Source organism: Diceros bicornis, chromosome 6, assembly GCF_020826845.1.
Source record: "Diceros bicornis minor isolate mBicDic1 chromosome 6, mDicBic1.mat.cur, whole genome shotgun sequence".
NCBI lineage: Eukaryota > Metazoa > Chordata > Mammalia > Perissodactyla > Rhinocerotidae > Diceros > Diceros bicornis.
In genome coordinates, this window is record NC_080745.1 from 77,196,100 (window position 1) to 77,222,457 (window position 26,358).

A 26,358-nucleotide genomic window follows, 5' to 3' on the forward strand; every position below is an offset into this window, starting at 1 on the left:
ATAGGAGGTAGATTCTCGTGAATGAGATTAAAGAGCTAAATCTGAAAGGCTTTTTTGTTTAGGGCAATGACAAGAAATGCAAGTGGAACTATGAAAAGATTTCATTCTTCTTTCTTAGATAGGAGGAAGAGCAAAGTGGTTCAGACACCAACTCACAAGTTAGAATTCTGGCTCTGCTTCTGTTTAATTATGTGATCAAAGGTGAATTGATTAATCTCTCTGGTAACAGTTTCCTCGTCTGTAAAAGGGGTATTGTATCATTGTAAAAATAGTGTAAGCTTTGTAGTATTGTTATGTTATATATATATGAAATCAAATGACATTTCATTTGCATGATATTATAATTTTGCTTATATAATCAAAATTTAGATTATAGATTTCATATATATGTATATAATAGATTTCATATACATGTATACATATACTGGATTTCATATGTTAAAAAACAAAATTCAACTGAGTAAATTTTAAACATCTTATTGGGTTTATTCAAAGACTCATGAATTGGGCAGTATCTCATCTAGCAGATAGAAAGGAGCTCTGAGGAGCTGTACAACAGGAAAGACTTTTATAGGCAAAAGGGAGCAGGACGAGGAAGTTATACCAGCAAAAAGCAGATTAGTTGTGGCAAGGTCACCTTCCTTTAGGGCTCAGCTAGGGTCTGTCAGGCAGATTACCTCACTAGTGCTGACCAGGTAATTCCTGATTGATTTAAGATTCCACTCTTGGGCTGAAACTGTAATAAGCAGGTATTAAGTCTTGGTTTGGTGACATGGGGTTTAGCATAAATGACTCCATTTTGGGCCTGTCAACTTGTTTGGAACACATATACATAACATGAAATCCATATAGATAATATGAAATACATGCGTACATATGTATATGAAATCCAGTACATGTATACATATATATGAAATCTGTTGTACGAATTTTGCTCAGAAGTGCCTGGAGTGTATTAAGTACTCAACAAATGCTGGTAATTACTCAACAATCATAGAATATCTGAACTGGAAATGACCTAACATGTACCATTTATTGAGCATTTCTTAGATACTGAATGTTCCTTGGCAGATTATCTCAAGTGATGCTGACAGCAGTCCTATGATGGTGGTAACATTACCACTTCCATTTTACAGATGAAGAAATAGACGTGTAGAGAGGTGTTATAATGTACCCATGATCACATCTCTCATAACTGATGGAGATGCAATTTAAATCCAGATTCCAGAGTTAACACCCTGCTGCCTCATTTGTCATCTCATTTTGTGGTGGGTTGGAAAATAGGGAGGAGTGGTCCCTACATGTGACTTCGGAGCCTTGCACAGACTTTGGAAGGCCAGAACTGTCCTCCAAAGCTCTCTTTGCCATCCACAGTGTGCAGGGAGTGCGAGTGTTGTTGGGAGCGTCGTGAGCATCAGTGTAGCGCAGTGTGGGACTCTGCCAGGGTATCTAACGCAAGTCCTCTGGCTCTTCCTCTCTCAAATGCAGTTTTTCATTTGTAAAATGAGTGATCTCATAGGACAGTTCTAGACACCAAAGCAATAATGTATACAAACACATTTTATAAACTGTAAAGGCTTTACAAATTATTTTATCAAGAAGAAAAATAATTTTTGGCTTTTTAACAAAGAGCTTGCAGTAAACACACTGCTTTCAAATGTCACCCTCAGTTAATCTGTCCAGCACAGTCCTCCGATCTGATCCAGGAATTCCATCACTCACTCCATCACTCACTAGGCTCAATGCCCCAGGGAGGGGCAGCCAACTCCCACAAGCATAGATGGAGGGAATGGTGATGAGCTGAAAATCACTGGTCCCCACTTCTGCTTCAGGCAGTGAAATCCCTTTAATTGGAAAGAACCTCATGGATTTTGTACAAAACCTCAGGGGTAAATTTTTTTTAAATGTGCATGATTTGGGGGAAGTAGGCAAAGTTTTAGGTAGGTGAGTTCCTCTTCCTTGTGCAGAATTGCTCTCTCAGGGAACAGAGGGCTTTGGCTTCAATAGCCTGGCGCCTTTCCCAGGCGTTACAGCTCATTGCACAGAGCTAAGTGTGCCCCTTACACCAGGCAAGGGCTAAGGGCAACAGTTCTTCAACATTTGCCTTCAGACACCCCGGAAAGGTCTTATTTGTTTGTAATCTGTTCAAATAATCACTACTGTTATTATACATCAACAGAGAAAACTTTTCTCCAGTCAGGGAAGGTATGAGTTCAGGGTCTAGGAAAGCCCCACTGATCTTCAAATAGCTCCCAGAAGCTTCTGACAAAACACCAAAAGAATGTACTTTGAGAACTTGTGGTCTTAAACTTAAGACTTTCATCTTTGTTTAAAATATACATATATATATTTATATTATATATATATGATTAAAGAATTGCTATGAGTTATTTGTACCATAGGAGGAAAGAATGAGTTTATGGTGAACAAAGGGAGAAGTCAGGAGGGAAGGAATGACCATGCGGATTGGATGACGAAGGGCCCTTTGCCTCCTCCCATCTCGTGAGCACTGCCCTGTTCATTACTTCCTCCTATTCTGAGAGTCTTAATTCAAGGTAAAAATTGGCCACCAGCACATTCTTATTTCAAAGATCTCATCTGCCCTGCGGCCCTTGCCCCTGTGGGATTTCCCCTCTCGCAGGGATCCATGTGGGTCAAGGGATTGCAGGCAGAGTTGCCCAGGAAAAGACTCACCTCTCAGACTCAGTTTCGCCATGTCAGCCTCAGCCCCCAGAGTCGGGCAGCCTTGGGAACGGGCCACTCAGTGGCTGAGGCAGTGTAAGAACACGGGTATGCCCTGGTCCTTGCTCTTAGGACCTTCCTTCTGGAGAGAGCAAGTTCCTGGCATGGAAAAGGGCTTATCTTGGACTTCCTCTTGGCCAGAAATGCTTTCTCAGCTGCATTTGATCCATAGCACCCTGCACTCTGCCCTGGTCTTCTCTCTCCTCCTCAGTGTTGCTTCTTTCAGGGACTCTTGTCAGAGCCACTTACGGAGCAGGAGCAGAGAAAGTCCAGGGAAGATGGCTCCTTCAGTCATCCTGACAACACCTCCACAGAACTGCCACTGGTGAGCACAGGCTGCTTGGATATGTCCTTGTTACTACGGCTACTCTCAGCCTTAGGGCAGAATGGAAAAGGGGAGGCTGATAACCCGTCTCACCAACATTTGCAGGCACCATCCTGATACCCCAGGATTGAGTGGCTAATCAGTGAAGCATACTGTTGTTTGAGGACTAACTAACGCTCAGCCTTTCTTTCTAACAGGTGAGAACAGACTGCCATAATGGAAGCCAAACGTCAGAAGAGTCCAGGTACCCAAGGGGCATACTCTCAGAAGGAAAAAGCTTTTCATTGCAAATTACACAAACAATTCCCATCAAGCTAAGCGGGATACAGAAGATGGTAGTGGTGATAATGGGTGGCATTCCAGGACATTGATTTTTGATTTGGAGAATGTAGCAGAGGCTATTGGATTCAGTTAATTATTTTGTAAGAGCTCACCTATCTATTCTGATCTTCATGGGCCAAATGTTCCATTTGTTGCTTGGAGATGCTACTACAATGAACTATACCCCAGAAAAGATTGGAGAATATCTCCTTAATTTTATATAAAATCCTCACTTGGAGAAACTGCCTAAATTGTTATCAGGGGTTATTATGAGGGTGACTCAAGATGTATTATTCAAATATTCTTGCTCATGTTTACATAGTTCATTGTAGGTGAGTGGTTAGAAGAGCTGAGTTTAGGATGAAGTAACTTGGAAATCAAATTATCCAATTCAATTCAAAAATAAATATTTTTGAATATTTATTCAAAGCACCTATCATTAGTAAGTCACTGTGCTTCATATTGCAGAGGATATGCAGATTAATTAATGAGTCATTGCTCTCAATGAGTTTACGATTTTGTTGGGGAGTTAAACACATACAATCAGGCTATGATAGCAATCATGAAATAAGTGCAAAATGCTATGGGAGACTAAAGAAGAAAAAGCATGCAAGTAGTTCTGGGAATGCAGAGAGGTTTTATGGAGAAGGCATTTGAGCTGGACCCTAAAGGATGTGTAGAGTTTTAAAAGAGATTGGAAAAGAGAGCACATCTCAGCAGAAAAGCAACGAAGTAGGTTAGGGCAGGATGTGTCAGAGGAGAATGTGGATATAAAATAGGACGGAGGAGAATAAGGACGAGGCTGCAGAAATGTGGCGCTATATTGTGCCAGACCTTGACCTCATATGACTGGCAACCCTTGAAGCATTTTGAGCACGGGAACATTTCGAAATAGCTTTATTGTAATATAATTGACATACAATAAACTGCACATATTTAAAGTGTACAATTTGATAAGTTTCGATATGTGTATACGCCTGGGAAACTATTACCATAATCAAGATAGTGAACATATGCATCACTCCCAAAAGTTTTCTTGTGCCTATTTATAATCCCTCCCTCCAGCACCCAATCCCTACCCCTGTTGTTTGGCTTTCTGTCACTCTAAATTCGTTTGTGTTTACTAGAGTCTTACCTAAATGGAATCATACAGTATGTGCTCTTCCGATTGGCTTCTTTCACTCAGCATAATTCTTTTGAGGTTCATCTATGTTGTTGCATGTATCAAGAGTTTCTTCCTTTTTATTCCTGAGTAGTATTGCATTGTATGGATGTATCACAATTTGTCAATCCGTTCATCTGTTGATGAACATCTGGGTTGTTTCTAGTCTTTGGATATCACAGATAAAGCTGCTATGAATATGAGTGACAAATTTTTGTATGGTCATATATTTCTTTTTTTTTTTTTTTTGACTTACTCGAAGCTGTCCAGCTAGCAAGGAGTAGAGTCCATGCTGGGACTCCAATTGCCTAATCAAGTCCAGCAGCCCTTAGAGTTGACCCAAGTCAATGCAATTCTTTTTTGTTTATTGCGGTAACATTGGTTTATAACATTGTATAGATTTCAGGTGTACATCATTGTACTTCTATTTCTGCCTAGATTACACCATGTTCACCACCCAAATACTAATTACAACCCATCACCACACTCATGTGCCTAATCATCTCTTTCGCCCTCCTCCCTCCCCCCTTCCCCTCTGGTGACCACCAATCCAATCTCTGTCTCTATGTGTTTGTGTGTTGTTGTTTTATCTTCTACTTATGAGTGAGATCATACGGTATTTGACCTTCTCCCTCTGACTTATTTCACTTAGCATAATACCTTCAATGTCCATCCATGTTGTCACAAATGGCTGGATTTCATCGTTTCTTATGGCTCAGTAGTATTCCATGGTGTATATATACCACATCTTCTTCATCCATTCGTCCCTTGATGGGCACTTAGGTTGCTTCCAAGTCTTGGCTATTGTGAATAATGCTGCAATGAACACAGGGGTGCATGTATCTTTATGCATTGGTGTTTTCATGTTCTTTGGATAAATACCCAGCAGTGGAATAGTTGGATGGTATGGTAGTTCTATCCTTAATTTTTTGAGGAATCTCCATACTGTGTTCCATAGTGGCTGCTTAAGAGTGGAAAAGCTCATTAACTTTAAAAAAAAATTTTATTTCCTTTTTCTAGCCTGACTGCACTGGCTAAAACCCCCAGTAAATATTGAATACGGGAAGTGAGAGAAGACATTCTTGTTTGCTTCCTGATCTGAGGGAGAAAGCATTGAGTCTGTCACCATTAAGTATGATGTTAGCTGTAGGTTTTTCATAGATATCCTTTATCAGGTTGAAGAAGTTCTCTTCTATTCCTAGTGTGCTAAGAGTTTTTATCAGGATGAGTAATGCTGATATCATAGAATGAGTTAGGAAATATTCCCTCCTCTTCAATTTTCTGGAAGATTTTGTTTAGAACTGGTATTATTTCTTCCTTAAATGTTTAGTAAAATTTACCAGAATAACCATTTGGGCCCAAAGTTACCCTTGTGTGAAGGTTTTTAACTACAATTCCAATGTCTTTAATAGATACAGAAGGCTAGTCAGGTAGCTTATCTATTTCTTCTTGAGTAACCTTTATTAGTTGGTGATTTCAAAGAATTTTTCAATTTCATCTAAGTTGTCAAATTTATTAAAGTTATTCATAATATTTCTTTATTATCCTTTTATCTATCAGTAGAATCTATAGTTATGTCCCATTTTTCCTCCTGATATTGGTAATTTGTGTCTTCTCACTATTTTTCCTGATCTGTCTGGCTAAATAAAATAGAGGTTTATTAATTTTATTGATCTTCTCAAAAGATCAATTTTTGGTTTCATAGATTTTCTCTATTGTTTTTCTGTTTTCTATTTCAGATTTCCACTTAGATCTTTGTTATTGCCTTTCCTCTGTTTACTTTATATTCAATTTGCTCTTCTTTTTTAAGTTTCTTAAGATGGAAGCTGAAGTAATTGATTTGAGACTTTTTTTCTTTTCTAGGCATTTAATGCAATAAATTCCCCCAAGTACTACTTTAGTGGCATCACACAAATTCTGATATCTTATGGTTTCTTTTCATCCAGTTCAAAAAACTTTCTAATTTATCTTTGGGTTTCTTTCTTGATCCAAGGGTTATTTACTTCAGAATTTTTTTTTTCCAGAGATCTTTCTGTTATTGATTTTCAATTTGATTACATTATGTTCTGAAAACATACTTCATATGACTTGGATCCTTTCAAATTTATTGAGACTTGTTTTATGGACCAGAATGTGATCTGCTTTTGTAAATGTTACATGTGAGAAGGTGTGTATTCTGCTGTTGTTGAGTGGAGTCTTCTACAAATATCAATCAGGTCAAGTTGGTTGATAGTGTTGTTAAGGTGTACTATATCTTTGTGATTTTCTGCCTATGTTTTCTATCAATTATTAAGAGAGGGGTATTGAAATCTCTGACTGTAATTGTGGATTTGTCTATTTTTCTGTGCAGTTCTATCAGTTTTTGCTTCATGTATGTCGAAGGTCTGTTATTGGATACATAAATGTGTAGGATTATTATGTGCTCTTGATTAATTGACCCCTTTACCATTATAAAAAGACCTGCTTTATCCCTGGTAATATTTTTTGCTTTGAAATCTGCACTGAGGTCAATATAGCCACTCCAGCTTTCTTTTGACTGCTGTTAGCATAGTATATCTTTTTTCTGATCTTTTTTTTTTTTTGAGGAAGATCGGCCCTGAGCTAACATTTGTTGCCATTCTTCCTCTTTTTTTTTCTTTTTTCTCCCCAAAGCCCCCAGTACCTAGTTGTGTATCCTAGTTGTAGGTCCTTCTAGTTCTTCTATGTGGGATGCTGCCTCAGCATGGCTTGATGAGCAGTGAGTAGGTCCACACCTAGGATCTGCACCAGCGAAACCCGGACCACCAAAGCAGAATACACGAACTCAACCACTGCACCACCGGGCTGGCCCCTGATCTTTTCTTGTAACTTATTTGTGTCTTTATATTTAAAATTTGTTTCTTGTAGGCAGCATATGGTTGAGTCTTGTTTTTTTATCCAATCTGATCATCTCTGTCTTTTAATTGAATTGTTTAGACCATTTACGTTTAATGTGATTATTGATATGGTCAGGTTTGAGTCTATCATAATATTATTTGTTTTCTGTTTTTCTCGTTTGTTTTTTGTTCCCCTTTTTACTCTTCTTCTTTTGAATTAATTGAGTATATTTTTATGATTCCATTTTATCTCTTGATAAATGGAATTATAACTTTGTTTTATTATTTTAGTGGTTGCATTAGCGTTTGTGGTATACATCTTTAACATATCAGAGTCTATCTTATTACAACTAATATTACACCAATTCACATATAATATAAGAATTTTACAAAAGTGCACATCCATTTTTCCCTCCTGGCCTTCATGCTACTGTTGGAATGCATTTTACTTATACATATGTTATAATCTGAACAGTACATTGTTACTATTTTTTTGAACAGTCAATTAATTCTTTCAATGTTTTAAATAAGAGGAAAAAAATTTATATATTTACTTTTGCAGGTGCCACTTCAGTGTTCTTCATTCATTTGTATAAATTCACATTTCCATCTGGCATCATTTTTTTCCACCTGAAGGACTTCCTTTAATATTTCTTGTAGTACAGGTTTCCTGATCATGAATTCCTTCAGCTTTTGTATGTCTGAAAATGTTTTAAAGTTGTCTTCATTTTTGAAAGATATTTTTGCTGCACATAGAATTCCAGAATGACAGTATTTTTCTTTCAGTGCTTCAAATATTTTTCCACTGTTGTTTTGTTTGTGTTCTTTCTGATGAGAAATCTAATGTCATCCTTATGTTTTTCCTCTATATGCATTATGTCTTTTTTCCCTCTGGCTGCTTTTAAGGTTTTTTTCTTTATCATTGGTTTTGAACAAGTTGATTATGATGTTCCTTGATATAGTTTTGTTCATGTATTTTGTATTTGGGGTTCCTGAACTGCTTGGATCTCTGAGTTTATAGTTTTCTTTAAATTTGTAAAAATTTCAGCATTCTTTCTTCAAATATTTTTTCTATCTCCTTTCCCCACTTCAGGGACTCCAATTACTTGTATATCAGGTCACTTGAAATTGTCGCCCAGTGCACTGATGCTCTTTTAATGTTTTTGGATTCTTTTTTCACTCTGCATTTATTTTGATAGTCCCTATTGCTACACCTTCAAGTGCACTAATCTGCTGTTAATTCCATCCAGTGTATTTTTTTCTGAGACATTGTAGTTTTCATTTCTAGAAGTTCACTTTGGATCTTTTTTATATCTTCTACATCTCTACCTAACTTCTTGAATATATAAAATACAGTTATAATAACTGTTTTAACAACCTTCTCTGCTAATTCTAGAATCTGTGTCAATTCCAGGCCTGTTTTGATGGATTGATTATTCTCCTTATTATGGGTCATATTTTCCTGCCTTTTTTCGTGCCTGGTAATGTTTGATTGGTTGCCAGACACTGCAAATTTTACCTTGTTGGGTGCTGAATATTTTTGTATTCCTATAAATCTTGAGCTTTGTTCTGGGATGCAGCCAATTTTCTTGGAAGCACCTTGATCCTTTTAAGACTTGCTTTGATGATTTGTTAGGTGAGTCTGGAGTTAATGATTAGCCTAGAGCTAATGATTCCTCACTATGGAGGCAAGACCTTCCTGAGTACTCTACCTGTTCTCTTGATTAATTGACCCCTTTACCATTGTAAAAAGACCTGCTCAATGCCCCATAAGTTATTAATTTGACCAATCTGGCTGGAGGAAACAGGCACTTTTTCTGGCTCTGTGTGCGCACTGGGCACTATTCCCTCTAATCTTTTCTAATGGTTGTTTCTCTGGCCTTGACTAGTTTCCTCACACACATATACTGATCAGTACTCTCAAATACTTGAGAGGAACCTTATGCATGTCTCTGGAATTCTTTCTCTGTGCAGCTCTTTTCTTTCTGGCACTCTGTCCTCTGAACTCTAGTGTCTTGATCTCCTCAACTCAGGAATCCACCTGGTTCTACCTCGGTTCCCCTTTCCTGAGCTGTGTCCTAGAAATTCTCTCAAAGAAATTGTAGGGCTCACCTTGTTTCCTGTCTCTAGGGATCAATGACTTTTATTACCTATGTCCAGTGTCTTGAAAACCACTATTTTATATATTTTGTCTGGTAAATCCAGTCCCTGTTATTCCATCTTTGCCTGAAGTGCTAGATTGGCCAGATTTAACGTTTACTCTCGGGGCTATGTTGAAGATGGATTTGAAGATGTCAAGACTGGAATTAGGGAGTCAAACTAGATAGCCACCGCAGCAGTCTAGTGAAAAATATATGAAGGCGTTGAAGGCAGTGAAGATAGGAACAGAGAGATAGGGATGGATCCAGGAAGTATTTGGGAAGTAAAATGAACATGACTTAATGATTGATTGGACATGAGGGTGATGGAAAGGTGAAAGTTAAGATGACTCTAAGTATTCTACGTGGGGAGGCTGGACAGATGTTGTGTTACCAAGTGATATAGGGCACCTGGGAGGAGGGCATGAGAGAAAGAAATTTATGGGAAATCCCGGTGGAGATGTTTAGGGGCAAAATTGTCTATACTATATACTAAGACGAAAATACTGAAAATTTGTCCTGTAAGTTCCCCACAGACTGGATTTTGCTTATCACATTCCCAGCGTGGTGTTTAACATATTTCTCTGTTTTCTGTATTTCCTAGATTGAATCTAGAGGTTTGATGAGATTGTTTCAATGTTTTTTTTGGCCAGGCTAATCCCTGGGTGGCCTTGTCCATTGCTTTTAAAATAAGATCCAAACTCTACCATGGCCTCCAACCTCCCAGGCCATGCAGGACTTGTCTCCCGCCTCATCTTATCCAATTACACTCTTCCTTGGCTCATTATATTTTAGCCACTTGGGGCTCCCGTTCTCTTCCTGAGCACACCAAACCCTTTCCTATCACTGGGCCTTTGTGCTGCTTCCTCTGCCTCTCCAGCTCTTCACACGCTTGGCTCATTCTCATCCTCACAAAGGTTTCCTCTGACTCATCTACCTAAAGTGGCCTCCCTGGCTGCTCTGTCTCATCATCCTGGATATGTGCATATCCAATGCACATATCACAATCTGCAGTTATCTTGCTTGTTTATTTAATTTCTTGTTTATCATCCACCTTCCACATGATTGGAAGCTCCATGAAGACAGGGAGTACAAGCAGAAGCCAGGTGGCATGAAAAGACCTCATCATTAAGTTTCTCTAGTAGCTCATTTCTAAGCCCAGAATCCTGCTATAGACAAAAACTTCAGTGCCCTTGTTAACAATGAATGTCATCGTGGCCACAGTTGCTTTTCCGTATCAATACATCTGAGTTTGCTTTAATGCAACAATGAGGAAGACATATAATATTTCTGGGCCTCATATTGCTTAACTATTAAATTGGCAGGATATTGATTGCTTCATAAGCTCAGATTAACGTGGTCCAACTGTCCACTGGGTTATTTTCCTCAGTACAAGGTCTAGGGAAAACATTGCCGTCGGCGTGGTCAACAAAGACCGTCAGAGCTTTCGTGCCCTGGAACTGGCAGCCAATGTGAACAGCGGCGACACCCCGGGAGTCCAAAAACTGGGCTACATCTTCACAGACTTGCTTTATTTAAGATTCTGCCAAGTCTATACAAAGTCATCAGAGACTTCCAAGAACAAATTTTCATAAAATGTCTGCATCTGCTGAACCCTCTAAATTTAATATCACGAGAGAACATCTACATTATAGGCAGATTGAAGACCAGTTTATTCTGCAAATGATAAAGGCTAAAGTTTCCTCTGTTTTAATAATAACTACTCTTCAGTGAGCCCTACTGTGCACCAGGTCCAGTACTGAGAGGTTTCCATGCATTGACTCCTTCAGTTCTGACCACAAATCTATGAGATCAGTGCTATTGTCTCCATTTTACAGATGAGGACACTGAGACCAATTCAGTGATTCAAGGTGCTCTATAAATATTTGTTTAGTAAATAAATCCATGAATTTGTCCAAGGCCACACAGCTGTTAAATAAAGGAGCTGAAACTTGTTGCTATATTGTTTCCTTCTGTTTTTCTTTTCCTTTTCTCTTTTTTCAGCGGGAATGGGAGGAGCAGGCAGAGTTGCTGCAAAAGGAGGGGAGGAGGGGAAGGTGAGGACAGCTGCCTAAGAATTACTGGATACCAGCGCAATGGCCCATCAGCTGTCTTACCTAATCCTGATTCTGTTTTCACTTAATAAAGAAACACTAATTCTTTAGTAAAGGCTGCCTTTTCCAAAACCAAGAGCAAACTAGAACTATTGCCTGGATGTGAAAGCACAGCCAAGCTCCACCCTACTTTTTCAAAAAAATTTTTATTTTAATAACATTAGCTGTGTTTTTCTAAATAACGAAAATAGTATATATTTCTTGCAGACATTTTGGAAAAGATAGAAAAAATCAAAACTGCCTATAATTTCAACACTCACAGAGAACAGTTAACATTTTTAGAAACCTCTTTAACTACTTTTTTGCCACCTCATTTTCAGTAGCAAGTGGTTTTGCTTTTGTCTGCTAAGCCAAAGATCAAGGCGGAATTCTTCTTGCTCCTGTGGCTGGTGCTTCAATAGGAAAGGACAGAAACCTTTGCTCACGTCTAGCGAGCCAATACCGTGCTCCAGAAACAGACAGCCAGACAGGTGTGAGCAGAATTAAGGAACATCTCAATGTCATCTGAATGGAGGTCCCTGCTGTGGATGAATAAGAATCACACATTTGGCCCTCTGGGTCCTTTTTCCCCTGGCCTATTATAGATATTCTTTTCTATAACAGAATCACTTGAAGACTTTTCCAGAGATAAGCAGTGTTTTCCAACTGAAGCAGTTCTTTTCAGAAATTTACCGGGAACAAACTGAGTCCTATTCACTTTCTTTTATTAGGCAAACAATCAACATTTTATCATGACCATGAAGTCTGCAAACAAGATTACTTTATTAAATCACCACCTCCTCAGCTTTTCTTCTCTGCAGTGAGTATTCACTATGATTTAACAGGCCTCCCACTAGCCTCCTGAGCGTTTTTTAAATCCTTTCTCCCCCTCTGAGATTTAACTGAGATGCAAAATGTTTTCATTTTTCAGGCCTCTTGGAAAAAGCGGTTTTTTGTTCTGTCAAAGAGTGAGGAAAAGGGCTTTAGTCTTTCCTATTACAAAGACCTTCATCACCGAGGTTCCATTGAAATTAATCGGTGTGTATCCAATGGAGAAAATGTTTGTAACAACAAATACTAACAACTTGCATGCAAATTGAAATTTAAACCATTGACTGAAAAGGCAAAAGCTTCACACTTACTATATTTGTTGCTGAAAAGAACCCAAAATGGGAAACACTTTGAGTAAAAGATAGCTATGTACTTATTTCATATTATATATTATAATCAATAAATTATTAATCAACAAGCATTCAGTTATGAAAGACTTTGATTCACTTAATTTATGAATGAGAGAGCAGATGAAATTATCATTTCATAAAGCCTGATGGATTTTTAAAAAATATTTAGATTGGCTTTTTTTGTCTTCTCTTTAAGAAATTGTGGGGTCGGCCCCGTGGCTTAGCAGTTAAGTGCGCACGCTCCACTACAGGCAGCCCGGGTTCGGATCACGGGCACTCACTGACGCACTGCATCTCCAGCCATCCTGAGGCCGTGTCCCACATACAGCAACTAGAAGGATGTGCAACTATGACATACAACTATCTACTGGGGCTTTGGGGAAAAAAAAAGGAGGAGGATTGGCAATAGATGTTAGCTCAGAGCCGGTCTTCCTCAGCAAAAGGAGGAGGATTAGCACGGATGTTAGCTCAGAGCTGATCTTCCTCACAAAAAAAAAAAAAAGAAAGAAAGAAAGAAAGAAATTGTGTACAAAAAAATGAGAAAACAATAATATGTGGAACCAAGAATCCAACTGAAATAAGAATTTTTGAATTAAGTTTCAGGCTGAATGAAGTATTTTCAATCAGTGATGAACCAGGTCTAAACTTATTTTCTAAAATTATTACACAATTTTCAAAACATTGATCAAGCAAATCTAAAGATTTATTCAATTTGAATCCTAATATAAAACATTAGTCATTTTTTTTCCTAATTTTGCATCTGTTTTTGTGTCTGCTTAATACTTTATGTCTATATCTAACAGAAATTCCAGTGTAGAAGTTGGCATAAGTAGCCATGAAAAAATGCAATCTGTGCAGAAGATGTTTAAATGCCACCCTGATGAGGTGATGTCCATCAGAACCCCTAACAGGGACTACTTCCTCATTGGCCATGACAGGTAAGTTGTAAGATAACACAGAGGGTCTCCTGTGTGCAAAACAAAGACAAACAAAAAACATTTTAAACCAATAAACAATAAACATGATTTGAACAGAAACTCACGGCCACAACCTTAAACATTATCTTGGTGGTTTTCATTATATGTTAAAATACCTTGAAAAGTCACAGTATTCATTTCCTGGGACTGACATAACAAAATACCACAAACTGGGTAGCTTAGAACAACAAAAATATTTTGTCTTACTAATCTGGAGGCTAAGAGTCAGAAATCAAAGTGTTGCAGGGCCATGCTCCCTCTGAAGGTGCTAAGGAAGATCTATTCCAGGCATCTCTCCTAACTTCTGGTAGTTCCTTGGCTTGTGGCAGCATAACTCCAGTTTTATATGGCTTTCTCTGTGTATATGTCTCTGTGTTCAAATTTCCCCTTTTTCTAAGGATACTAGTCATATTGGATTAGGAATCCACTCATCTCCCGTATGACGTCATCTTAACTAATTATATCTGCAACAATCTGACCCAATTTTCAAATAGGGTCACGTTCTGAGGTACTGGGAATTAGGACTTCAACATATGAATTTTAGAGGGACACAATTCAACCCCTAACAGTCACCATCACCCCAGATGCATTCCACATAGAAGAACCCAATACACAAACATCTGTACAAGCTACATATATTAGGGAAAGGCTATGCTCATCCCTGAAGGAGTCTTCAGATTTTAAGAGGGGCTCTTGGTGCTAGCAAAGGAGCCTAATTGATTCCTCATAAATGATTATCTGCTTGACAGAGAAGCTAAACTTGGGGGAGGAGGCAGTGCAGAGGAGGCAGCAAATGCTAAAGCCAAAGTATGAGGAACACTTTTTTATATCTATTTTATGCACACATGCCAGGTACTAAAATGGAAGAGGAACAGAGGTCAAGGGAAAGTTACATGAAAGAGACACATAAATTTTGCTCCTCTTTCCAGCACCCTTTTCCTAGTAGACACCTCATTATATTTTACTTGGGCTACAGCTATAGCCTCCTAAATAGCCCTTCCTTGGCGCAAAGCCTTTCATGAACAGCTGCAATATAAATCTTTTCAAACCTCAAGTTTGAACATATGACTCCCTTGCTCAAAAGTCATCACTGACTAGTGATTATTTATAGTCCCAAATTTCTACCATGACATTCAAAGCCCATCATTTTCTTCTCAGATTATGAAGAACCTTGATCTGTTGCAGATCAATCCCAAGGCAAAAAGCTTTCTTTTAAATTGTCATGAGACTCAATAGAAAAGATGTGATTTCTATAAATCTGTTCAAATGCATTCTTCATAAACACATGCATTCCCCAAAGGGAGACACACCTGGATAACTATGCAGAAATGGCGCCGATGGGTTAAGGGGCTCCTTTAAGAACACAAAGAAATCAGTGTCAAAGCCAAAAGCTCCAAACCCTGTGATTACTACTGTTATTTTCCACTTTTCTTCCCATTTCTCTGAGCTTTCCTCACAGAGATGGCATGAGGGTTAATTCTAGTGTGCGAGTGTGGAGGTGGCGAGGAGACAGTGGATCATTTAAGCTACTTAGGAAAAAATCTTTATTTTCCTGGTACCTGCTCCACTGCCTGTTCCAACCTTAATAAAAGAATCCTTCTCGGATTCAAAAGGAGCGCGGGTGCTGTTGTTGCCACATGCCAGCTGAAAGTTGATTCCTATCAACAGGGAGAAGATTAAAGACTGGGTCTCCTTCATGTCATCATTTTGCCAGGATATAAAAGCAACACGTCGGAATATAGAGGTGACTCTACATGACTAACAAAATAACAGGGCACCTGAACACAGCCCTCTTGTACAAGGGAACAATGGTAGCTTTTTTTCCCTCCTTAGCAACTGGCATTAATACAAGGAATAAATAAGTGAGAAAATGTATGTCTTTGTTATTTTTCTGATTAACAATAGGGAGAAAAATACTTTTGTGTTTTGTAAGAGAGCTAAAATACAGACACTTCAGATTTTTATTATGGGGGTAGGAGAAGGGAAAGTTAACTGGCATTTCTTAACAGTAGCTGAAACTATAGTATTTTCCATAATTGTTATTCAAGGTACGTTACAGCTACCTATTGAATGACTAAGTCTAAGGTGGTTTCTATAAAAATGCTTTTCATTTATCTGGCATTTTCAATATAATGTCTCTTTAATGTAAGGGCTATTAGATTTAAGTTTTTCATTTACTTCTTAAGAACCTTTGCTAATTTATACAAGTCCTTTCTTAGAGCAGAACTTTATACATGAAACTTTGGTCTCTAGGTATTGTTTTGACATGTTTTCTAGGTTGTTCTATGCTTACAATAAAGGCAGAGGTCAAGGAAGGGGGGAAAGCAAGGCTACAAGTCTACAAGTAGACTCAAATGATTAGAGCAAAGGGGTGAGTGCAGGGGACAGAGGGTTGAAAAGACGGGTTGAGGGAACTCAGGGCATCTCTGAAGGCCAGGCTGAGAGTCCTCAAGCGTTTGGGAAGAGGAGAGAGAGGAGGTGAGCTTGTGTCTTAGTGAGAGACTGCTGGCCGGGAATATAAATGTTAATAGTGAAAGACTGGAGTCAGGGAGCCCAGTGACAAGGCTGTTGATTCATTTCAGACAAGAGATCAGTCGTGGCCTCATTCCAATATTCCTTTTTCACAACCAGGAGAAACTCTCATCGAGTGACAAAAGGCCATCTTCGGACCCCTGCCCTCTCCTTGGTCCTTCCAACACATTGGAGACTGTCAGCTCCACCATGCCAAGAAACAGTCTTCCAGACGTGGTAATCAGACTCTCCTCATCCTCTCTCGGGATGCCATGCCTGGGAGCCAGCTGATGCTTGAAAGTTCTTACCAACGTATTTGACACCTTCCTCAAAGCCTAACCCACCATAAGAATGATTCTTAGACATAGTATTTATCCTATATCTAGTCTGTTTCCCTTACCATAGATGAGCCTTACTGCTTGTCCTGCCGACATCTAAGTGTATTCATTCATTTCAGATGCTGCTCAACACGCATCTGGGTATGTTGGAAGGAGATCCCTCCAGCTAAACAAAAGCTTGGCTGGCAACCTTTTCCTTCCTTTCACACACAGGGTACAGATTACCTCTGTAAAAAGATTCCCAAAATACCACTTGATTTCTTGTCATACCATCTGTACTCCTAGGGCAAAGGCAGAGTTCTTATCAATTTCCTTAATTTACCCAGATCAGTCTTGCTTGTGGATGTGTGTGGATGTGTGACTTCATCTTCGTTGCAAATGAAATCCGTTTGAGGAAGAAAATACAATACCTCTGCCCCTTGAAAGTGATTTGCTGATACTCTCAGCTCTCTTGGAGTTGCAGTCTTCCCAATTTTGGATATTTTTATTTTGCCATGGATACTAATTTGTCCCTTAGAGATGTAATCATTGACCTGCCCTTCTCCCTGAGTACCAAACACTTCTTAATGTGGCATAGCCCCCTACTTTATCTAGTTGGGAGCGCTCCAACTATTTTAAAAGCTTTTCATAACATATCCAATTCACCAGGCCAAACACCTCATTGGGTGTTTGTAGGAAGGGTGGTAGGAAACGGGATTGAGAAGGATAACCCTTTTCAGTAAATGCCTCTTGCTTTTCACTCACCATACCCTTTCTCCCAAAAGATAACATTATTGGCTTTCTTGCCTTTTCACACTATGTATTTCAATCCAGTGATTTTTCAATCAGCTTCAGTTAAGAGTACCATATGCCTTGTTGGGATTTGTTGCTGTTGTTGAAATTGAGTGGAAACCCTTCTTCATCCCCAATATAGCATGATCTGGCTCCATGAGCTTGGAGCCAGAAAAATGGGCACAACTTAAATACATCTATTTTTTAAAATCACTTTCTTTCAAGGACTTCCTAGAGAACATTCATGGTCTTTTCAAAACACTCTGCTCGAAGGCATTGTTTTTGGAAGAATTAAATTGTACTTATAACAATTTTCCTGCCATGCAAAGTAGCTATTTTAGTAGAGTATCTTGTATTTACTGAGGACGGAAGATGGTCATTGGTTGAATCTAGATCACCTTGAAGCCTATAACTCATACTATCACAAAATCAACACTACCAAATAGCACTGTTATGGAAACAATAGAAGTATACAAGCAGAAAACAAAAGATGAATATTGAGCAGAAAGAGGAAAGGTGCAGTGCCTTTACTCTCGGGTAATTACCTTCTCAGATGGCACTGGGTGAAAGCTGGAAAAAGAAGGGGGTGGGGGACTCAGTGACGGAGCTTAGTGACTTAGTACACTACCTACCAGGGAGAACCACTAGCTCTGAGTTACAGCTCCCAGTGGTAAAGAAAAGCCTAAAAGATGGGCTTATATCTTTACATCATCAGTGGTGACCCAGACTCAAGAGGCAAGTTCAAGTTGTGTGGGCTTCTGGATATAACCTTGGAAGATCCTCTGATATTCTCAGCCTAATTAATTATGGCTTTTCCAGAAAGCATATGGTTTAATTCTGTCTCTTCCAAAGAAAAAGAAAAGCATTAATTCTGTCTTCATCTCTTTTTTCAGCATTTAATAGGAAAAAGTTCTCTAGGACTCAAACAATCTCATCTATCACATGATTTCTTGTCGGAGACCAGTCAAGATACGGAAGAAGAGAGTCATTATGTTAGTCCTCGAAGTATTCCTTTAGAGGTAACCCTTTCCACACATTAATCTTTCATTCTTTCTAGAACTATTTACTGAGCCCCTGCCATGCACTATTTCTGAGGCACTAGGCTGGGTTCAGTGAAACACAGAGGTGAGTCAGACAGAGGTGATGTGCTCACAGTGTTGCCACTTAAATAGGAGCCAACTATGATACAAGACAGAAAGGGCTCTGTGCTGAAGAGAGATATTTATTAAATAGCCAGAGTGCATGAGGGGTGGGAGGTGGGGGAGCTGAATTCTAGACAGAAGTCTAGGGAAGGTTCCTTGAAGGAAATGACATTTGACCTTACTTGACTGGTAAAATTTGCACTTGGGGGGTTCACTTGGGGAGTCATTCTGCCTTCTGGGCTGAAAGAATAGTCTGAGCAAAGGTCCTTGGGTAATAAATTGTGTCGTGTGTATCAACCAGTCTATTGATCAACTGGAAGCCACTACTGAGTGCCTTCTGTGTGCTAGGTACTAGGTATGGTGGCTATAATGAAGGATCTAGCATCATTCCAGCCCTCGGAGCTTACAATCCCATCTGTTACCACATGATAATGCTACAAAGTGGCATGGTCAAAGAGCTCTGGAAGCAATAGAAAAAAAGAGATTTTCTCTCTCTGCTGGAGTCAAGGAAGGCTTCAGAGACAAAATGGCATTTAATACGTATCTGTTGAATAGTTCAGTTGGGCTGTGACCTAGAGTGGGTGAATGGCATAGTGGGAAATAAGACAAAAAAAAGAACCAGACCATGATGGGTCTTGAATGCCAAGCTGACTTCATCCTCTAGTTATCACAGGGACAGTGACAGCTTCTGAGTTGGGAAGTGGCAAAACTTGAATTATGTTCCAATAATACTAACCCAGCAGCTATATTTGAGGTGGACTATAGAGAGAAGAGAAAGGAAATGGGAGGTAGGAAGACCAAACTGGGGGGAGGACTGCAGCATTTCCCAAACTGGGGGTTTTCTACATGACGGTGACATGTGTTCACACAAAAGATGCATTCTGGGCTCAAATAAGTTCCAGAAACACCAAGTTAAAGTAAGCTAAACAAACTTCTTCACTACAGAATTCTCAGAGCCTTTGGCATGCAGTGGAGCATTATAAATAGCCAGGTAGGATACAACATAGAGCATTTCCCAAGCTCATTTGACCACAGGATCCTTCTTTCACCAAAACTATTTTCATGCTAGTGTTCTCTGGGACATAACGATGGCAACTAGTCTTTTATGACAGTCTAACCAACCGGTCAGGTTATATTGAGCATTGGTTATATGCCTGGCATTTGCTAGGTACTTTATGGCATGCAAAGTCTAGTAAGGCAGGTAAAACTAAGCTAAAAGACCATTTAAAAAAGACCAGAAAAAATTAAGTACAAGGCTGTGCTGTAGAAGTTCAGAGAAGGGAAAGATTGGCTGAGGTGGTCAGAGGGGGCTGTGGGACCTCAGCCAGGCCCGAACACAACTTCATCAGGCAGAAGAGAAAACGGGCATTCCAGGTGAAGGAAGATCCATGAAAATGGGCACCAGAAGATCACTGTGGGAGGAGTAGTGGGAAGACTGGCTTGACTGGAATCAAGTGTTCTCATTATAGATTAATGATTAATTTGTTAGGTAGGCAATAGAAAGCCCTTAGGGTTTTTGAGCAACCATTGCTCCAAATGACTTTCGTAGTTTTGAGGGGTTGGTTGAGAGACTCCCAAGGGCAGTATTTTCTAGAACCCTTACAGCCTTCTGAAGCAACTTGGGAGGCCTGTGAGCAGAGTAGCCTGAGGCCAGCTCTGCATTGTGTCAGAGTCTTTGACCCAACCAGGTGACATGATTCTACAGTAGCACTGGTTGGGAAAAAGAGTTCATGTCATTAAGGGCCTAGTGATGAAAGGGAAAGGAAAATAGCAATTTAGTTCAATAGAACACTTGTCTCAGGAACATGAGGGCTCCAGGAGAAGAAAATGGACTTTGAGTCTGCCAGCAGCTTTACTGGCTCAGTCTCATGTAGATAAGATTGGTTGATAGTCTCAGAATGAGCAGCACTATTCACCCAATCGTTCATTCAACTTACTATTTCAGGGCCCAGAGCCATTATGTAAGGGTAAAAAGATACCTGGCTTATTAGTAGACTTGCATCCTTACATCTATTCCCCCTGTCTATAGTTGGGTAATATTATTGCTTCCCAGGATTCTGGTGAATCCATTAAACCTGGTAGTCCAGACCAGGTCTCCAAGAGAACTGAGAATCATTACATGTCGATGAAATCCTGGTAAGTATCCTGCCATAATTTTAAAATTGATTTTAACTAATGTACTGTTAATGTAATTATAGAACAATTACTGTTGATTTATTAGTATAAAAGCATTTCTCATAGACCAAGTTCAACACATTATTCAATAATCTCAAAACAAGAAAAAGTGAGAATGCTTCTCTATCCATAGAAAACCATTTAGTGACATCCTCAGGGCATTTTCTGCCTCCTGGGGAAGTTATTTTCTATTTTGCATTTGTGTCTCTCACACTCTCACTTCTGTCCTCCAAACCCTCCCAATGTAAAGAGTTATTTTGACTCCATGTCTATCTTTAGAAGGAAAGTTTGTTGGATTTGGTTCTAACTGGGCCTGTGATTCTGATGGTTGGACATACTTCAAGACCTTGTTAGTCTTCACATGGCTGTTAGCTACTTAACTCTGATTCACATATCTCAGAGAGTTGAACATAAACATGCTGAAAAAGGATTTGTGTTAACTTGTTATACTCCAGTTTTTTCAAAGAGACATCCCATGAGGCTGCTGAGAGCAAAGAGGAATCCCAGACCCTTCCAGAGACCCAGAATGTGGGGCTTCACCAGCAGGAACAAGGCTCAGGAAGAGACTCTTGTCTTTCACCTGCCAATACGGAAGCACAGACCACGAATGACAAAAAGGGGTCGGCCTCACTAACTGTTGTGCAATTGTCTATTTTAATCAAGTAAAGTTCTCATTTCTAAAACTTTATGGGCCCTTAGAGCAGGGCAGGCTTCCTTTTTTAATCAGAACTCAAATTTTAAAGCACTTCCTAAAAATCTCCAAGTCAGCCGAGAGTCTGCCCAGCCTCTCCTCCTCACTGATGTGGTGGCAAAGGACAATGAGAGACAGAGCCGGAAGCAAAGCGGTCCCCCGGGCTGTGGGTGGCATTTTCAAATGTTTTCAAAAATTTCCCCTTGACTAGTCTTTCAGTTTTTGGAACTTTGGATCACACTGATCTGAGTAGCATGTCACCCAGTTTTTACTGTTAAAATTATGGGCATACAAGTCACATGAGGTTTGGTTACAGACTAGGAGGGGGATATTTAAGTTTCAAGTGATGCCAAGAGCATTTGATGAGATTGTTGCCAACTTTAACTCTTTTCAGTGTCTCCTATGAAATTTCCAACGAAGAGATGTACAAACTGACATGATATGGGCAGTTATATCATCAATTTATTTCATTTTTTACTCCCGTCCCATTGTCTACCTCAAGAAGGGTGGGGGAGGGCATTAATGAGTACTTTTCAGTAACTTAAATTCATATTCTTCTCCAAATGTTTTGGACAATCTTTAACTGGAAAATACTATCTCAGATGTAGGAGGCCAAAGTCTACTCAGAAAGTACAGTTCACAGCCAGAGATAGTTGCCTGATGTAACTTTTACAAACATCTTATCTCGTAGTAACAATCCTGATGAAAGCCAAGTGGAGACACTGAATGTGTTCCTTTCTCCTCCTGACATCATAAATTATCTTGCTCTCATAGAAGCTGCAGGACGGATATGGTAAGATGGAGATTTGAAGGTTATTGATTATAAACGGCATAGGAAGATATGCAGAGAACAATTACATCTTGAAACACTATATGTGGCAAAACTGACAAAAAAGCTTGGACTGTCGTATTGCTGTTGTCATCAAAGGTCTTTGATTGAGGCAGAAACAAGGGTATTATCGTGTAGGAGAGTTAGCTGGGGGGTGGGTGGGTATAGGAGCTATATCCAAAAGTCCAGGAAGGAGCAAATTTCTGATTGCTTGAAGGTGAGGAAAAGTTGGCAAGAATAAGTATGACCTTAGGAAATCTTTCCCACTCAATGCACAATGAGTATTTGATGAAAGAATGAAGTTAGTGAAGTCCACAAGAATCAAAGGTCTAAAAGAAAAAGGCATGCCAGGAGCTAAGACTTCCAGACGCCAGCTAAAAACCTGCTGCTCAGAGACTCAGACACAAAAGACTCCATGGCAGAGGATTTTCTTAAAATGATCACTGTCTATTAAATTCTACATTCTTTTAGAGGCATTGTAATCCATTTTGATATAAGATTACATTTTTACAAGGGAAGAAAGCCCTTTAAAGTAAATGTTAGACAGTAATTGTCTTATAAGTTCTATAAGAGAGCGGGAACCACAACCTTCCATTTTTCCAAATTTCCCACAATCTAAGTCTCAATAAATACTTGACTAAAGCTGTGGACTTGTCTGTACCTGAGCTGGCTCATTCATTAATTCATGTATTTGTTCATTAGAAATTCACTGTGTAATTATTATGTGATCACTTTCAATGAATACTAATTAAGCACCTTCTGTTTACTTGGAGTTATGAGGTTATAAAAACAATTTTTTTTAAAAGATGTTGCAGTAATTCTGGGGTCTCATAGCCTGGTGAAAAAGACAGCCACGTAAACAAGTAAATATAAAATGCATTTTATTTACATATGTAAGAAGTGAGGCGCTCATACCGTGAAATAGAAGCTCAGGAGCAGGGGAGATGAGTTACAGGAAGTGGAATGTGAGAGGACCTTGAGAGGTGGTATGACTCAAGCTGGGCTTTGGAGGAAGGGCCAGGTTCCACAGTAGCGACAGAGGAAAGAAGATTCCGAACAGCAAAAGGAGTTCGTCTACTTCAGATGTGGTGCAACATAGCTAAAGAAACTGGTGACAGCAACAACAACGGGGGAGACTAGAGTGAGGGGCCCCGGGTGGTCTCTATCCACATCCTGTGCTCCCAGCAAGCCGGTCTCACACTGTGTCGGATGCTGTATTCCCATTGCAGTGTGGCTCAGTGGGAAGGCCCTCCGCGCCTGGGATGCTTATTTTGTCACGGAGATCACCTTTTGGCCATTAACGACCTGAAGCCCCAGAGCCTGGAGGAGGTCTCCTTATTTCTCAGCCGGTCCATCCAGAAGGAGGTGAGTCCTGCTGACCGGCCCTGGCCAGGGCAAGTCAGTGCCAGAAGGAACAAGATCAAGGTCTTAGATGGAGTCTGAACAGTACCCTGAAGACACATGAGACTCTTCATTCCTCAGCCACCAAGTGTAAATAAGAGAATAAGAAGTGTAAACAACACTTTAATACAATACCTGTAAATAACAGAAAGTTATTTTAGGACCCTTTCAAATTCTTTCACATAAAGTAGTATTAGGAGAGAGCACTGGGCTGGGAGACTGAACAGCTGGGTTCAGGACCTCAGATGCAGTGTGATGTGGCAAAAAGAGCTTGCAATGGAATCAGACCAGCTCACCTTCTGTATCCCACCTCCTTTAACCAATTTGTGCCTCAGTTTTCTATTCTATAAAATTAAGGATAATGATAATACTGGTTTATTGGAGAATTAAATGAGATAATATATGTAACGTGCTTACAACAGTGACTGGCACAATTTAGGTGCTCAATGTAGTTACTATTACTTTTACTTCTACTGCTATTGGCTGGGGAATGTTGGACAGGTTCACCTTTTTAGGCTTCAGTTTCCTCATCTCAGAAATCAACATATACGTTCCTCGCAGAGTTATTGTAAGAATTAAACAAAACGTGTGATATGTACTAAGTATGCATGTTTTTAAAAGGTTAGCCATGGTTCTGCCTATTAGTACAATCTCCATATTGTTAATTTCTTCCCTGGTCTATTTTTATTTCTAACAAGCCACGTGACCTTGAGAAAATCACTTCCTTCTCTGGGCATCAGTCTCTTCTCTCTGAAGTGAGACAGTTGGTTTTCAAACTGTGCTTCTTGGACCCTCAAGATGGGGACAGGGAGAGAGGAGAGGAAGGGGGCAGTGTGTGGGGCTTCAACTAGAGTGGTCTACATTTATCATTTATCTTTTTTATATCTTGGACTTTCCCATTAGCTCTCCTTGAAGAAACAATTCCTTGGCTTAAAATTTCTGAAAACCGCTGTACTGAGTGATCTCTCAAATTTCCTCCAGCTCTGAGAGTATGATTATATATGTCTTATCTTTTCTGCATCACACAGTAACCTTGTTGATTAGACAAATTGTACTACCCTTGTTATCTAAATGGGGAAACCCAGTAAGGATGAGTGAGTTGTCTAAGATACGTAGCTAGTTAGTGGCAGAGCAAGGATTCATTCATTCCTTCATTCACTCACTCACCATTTATTGAACATCTACTGTATGCTGGATACTGTGCTAGGTCTTAGAGCTACAAGAATGGCCTCAGGCTGAGCTTAAGGAGCTCACAGATTAGAGGATAAAACGGGCATGTTAAGTGCTAGTTACTACAAAACAGTGTGTGCCCTGAGATATGATCAGAGGGCCATGGGAGAATAGAGGAAGAATGGACTAAATCTGTGGGAGAGATGCCAGAAAGGCATCTCAGAGAAGGAGGTGTTTAGCTTGGGTTTTGAAGACTAGGGTGGGAGTCTGCGTGGTAGAAAAGAGGTAGCTCTCAGGGACCCAGTCCAGCAATCTGGAACTAAAATCTATTTCATCTGTCAAAGACCCACACTGGGGCCAAGTGTTCAATATAATCTGAACTCTGCTGAAAGTTACCAAACAACACTCTGACCCAAAGATCCAGGCATCAGCTCTGAAGCCAAGAAAAGGATTTTGCCTAGGAGTAGATTCAGGAACTCCATCTGGACGTCGCTGACTGCAGCTTATCAAGACTGTCTTTCTAGCTCATGGAGTCGCTGGCATGGGAGGGGACAACAGCATTTCTCCTGCGCTCATTCTGCCTGCCCCCCTTCTCTTGGCTAACAACTAGACACTGTTGAGAAATATGGGGTGTTCATCAACATGATTACTTGGAAGATAAAGATTCCCCTACTTTCCCACCCCCACCATTCCTGGCTTATTTCTTTAGGCTAAGTTCTTTTTAAAAATTCAAATAGCTGGTCCCTGGGAAGAGAAAGAATGTTGGAAGAGGAGAGATGTGGAATCAAAGGAGGGCCAGCGAAGGGCCCCTAACGTTTTAGAGCACCTGAACCAAGAAGACTTATTCTCCTTCCTTGAGAGTGAAGTTGAGTTGAGAGAAGTGGGAGTTTGAGGTGGGGATGATGTAGGGACAGTGAGAGGAGAGAACGTGATTTTAAAAGGAGGGGGAGACGGTGTGTTTGTGAAAGGGGAGGAGATGCTAGATTGCAGGAGGAATACATCAAACTTCAGTTTCCTCCCAATTTTGTCAGGGGCTGGTCCTGTCTGGTGGTCTCATTTGGATTCTCTAGTTTCAAGAGGCTTTTTAATTCTTGGTACACATGGGCCCATCTGGGCACCATCGATGCTTTCTGGAATCTGCCCTAAAATCTCAGGTCAGTGGACGCCAGAGAATAAAAATCCATCTTCACCTGAATATACAAGTCAGCCTGGCTTCCTCTGGCCCAGATATTGTAGTTCATTGCAGGATTTTCTTCAAAACCAGCTCCAAGGGCATGAATAAGGACAGACTGAGAACAAACAATCCTAAGGGTAATCTTTAGTCACTTAATTTTCTTTTTTCTTGTTGTGTTTTAGAAAGTAAAACTCACCATCGGCCGGATCCCAAATTCAGAGATATTCCACGCTACAGCCTGTACATGCCCTTTAAAACACCAAGATCCTGTACCTTTTCAACTAGATAAGTCTGGACTGGAGAGGGCACTGAAGAGGAATCCAGCCATTAAGAAGGGTGAACAGCAAGGAACCAGAGAATAA

General features: G+C 39.8%; 1 protein-coding gene across 2 annotated transcripts; it reads left to right on the plus strand.

Annotated features, from left to right (window-relative positions):
• Positions 1 to 3,283: 3,283 nt before the first annotated feature.
• On the plus strand, positions 3,284 to 26,358 carry PLEKHS1 (pleckstrin homology domain containing S1). 2 transcript variants are annotated; one of them, XM_058542704.1, is made up of 12 exons: positions 3,284 to 3,311; positions 12,368 to 12,456; positions 12,568 to 12,674; positions 13,621 to 13,755; positions 15,463 to 15,538; positions 16,426 to 16,542; positions 18,308 to 18,433; positions 20,586 to 20,692; positions 21,187 to 21,393; positions 22,114 to 22,215; positions 23,481 to 23,616; positions 26,179 to 26,358. In XM_058542704.1, the coding sequence occupies exons 1-12, from the start codon at positions 3,284 to 3,286 to the stop codon at positions 26,356 to 26,358; spliced, it is 1,410 nt and encodes a 469-aa protein (XP_058398687.1). The 2 variants fall into 2 exon arrangements, with proteins under 2 accessions (XP_058398687.1, XP_058398688.1); XM_058542705.1 differs by lacking the exons at positions 3,284 to 3,311; positions 12,368 to 12,456; positions 12,568 to 12,674 and having other exon boundaries at positions 13,661 to 13,755; positions 21,187 to 21,351.

What these genes read in the sequence shown, in the direction of transcription:
- PLEKHS1 (XM_058542704.1), top strand. Translation starts at nt 3,284, where the DNA reads ATGGAAGCCAAACGTCAGAAGAGTCCAG. An exon ending in CTCGAAGTATTCCTTTAGAG is followed by an intron (nt 18,434 to 20,585) that starts GTAACCCTTTCC and finishes CCCTGTCTATAG; the next exon opens with TTGGGTAATATTATTGCTTC. An exon ending in GAAGCTGCAGGACGGATATG is followed by an intron (nt 22,216 to 23,480) that starts GTAAGATGGAGA and finishes TTCCCATTGCAG; the next exon opens with TGTGGCTCAGTGGGAAGGCC.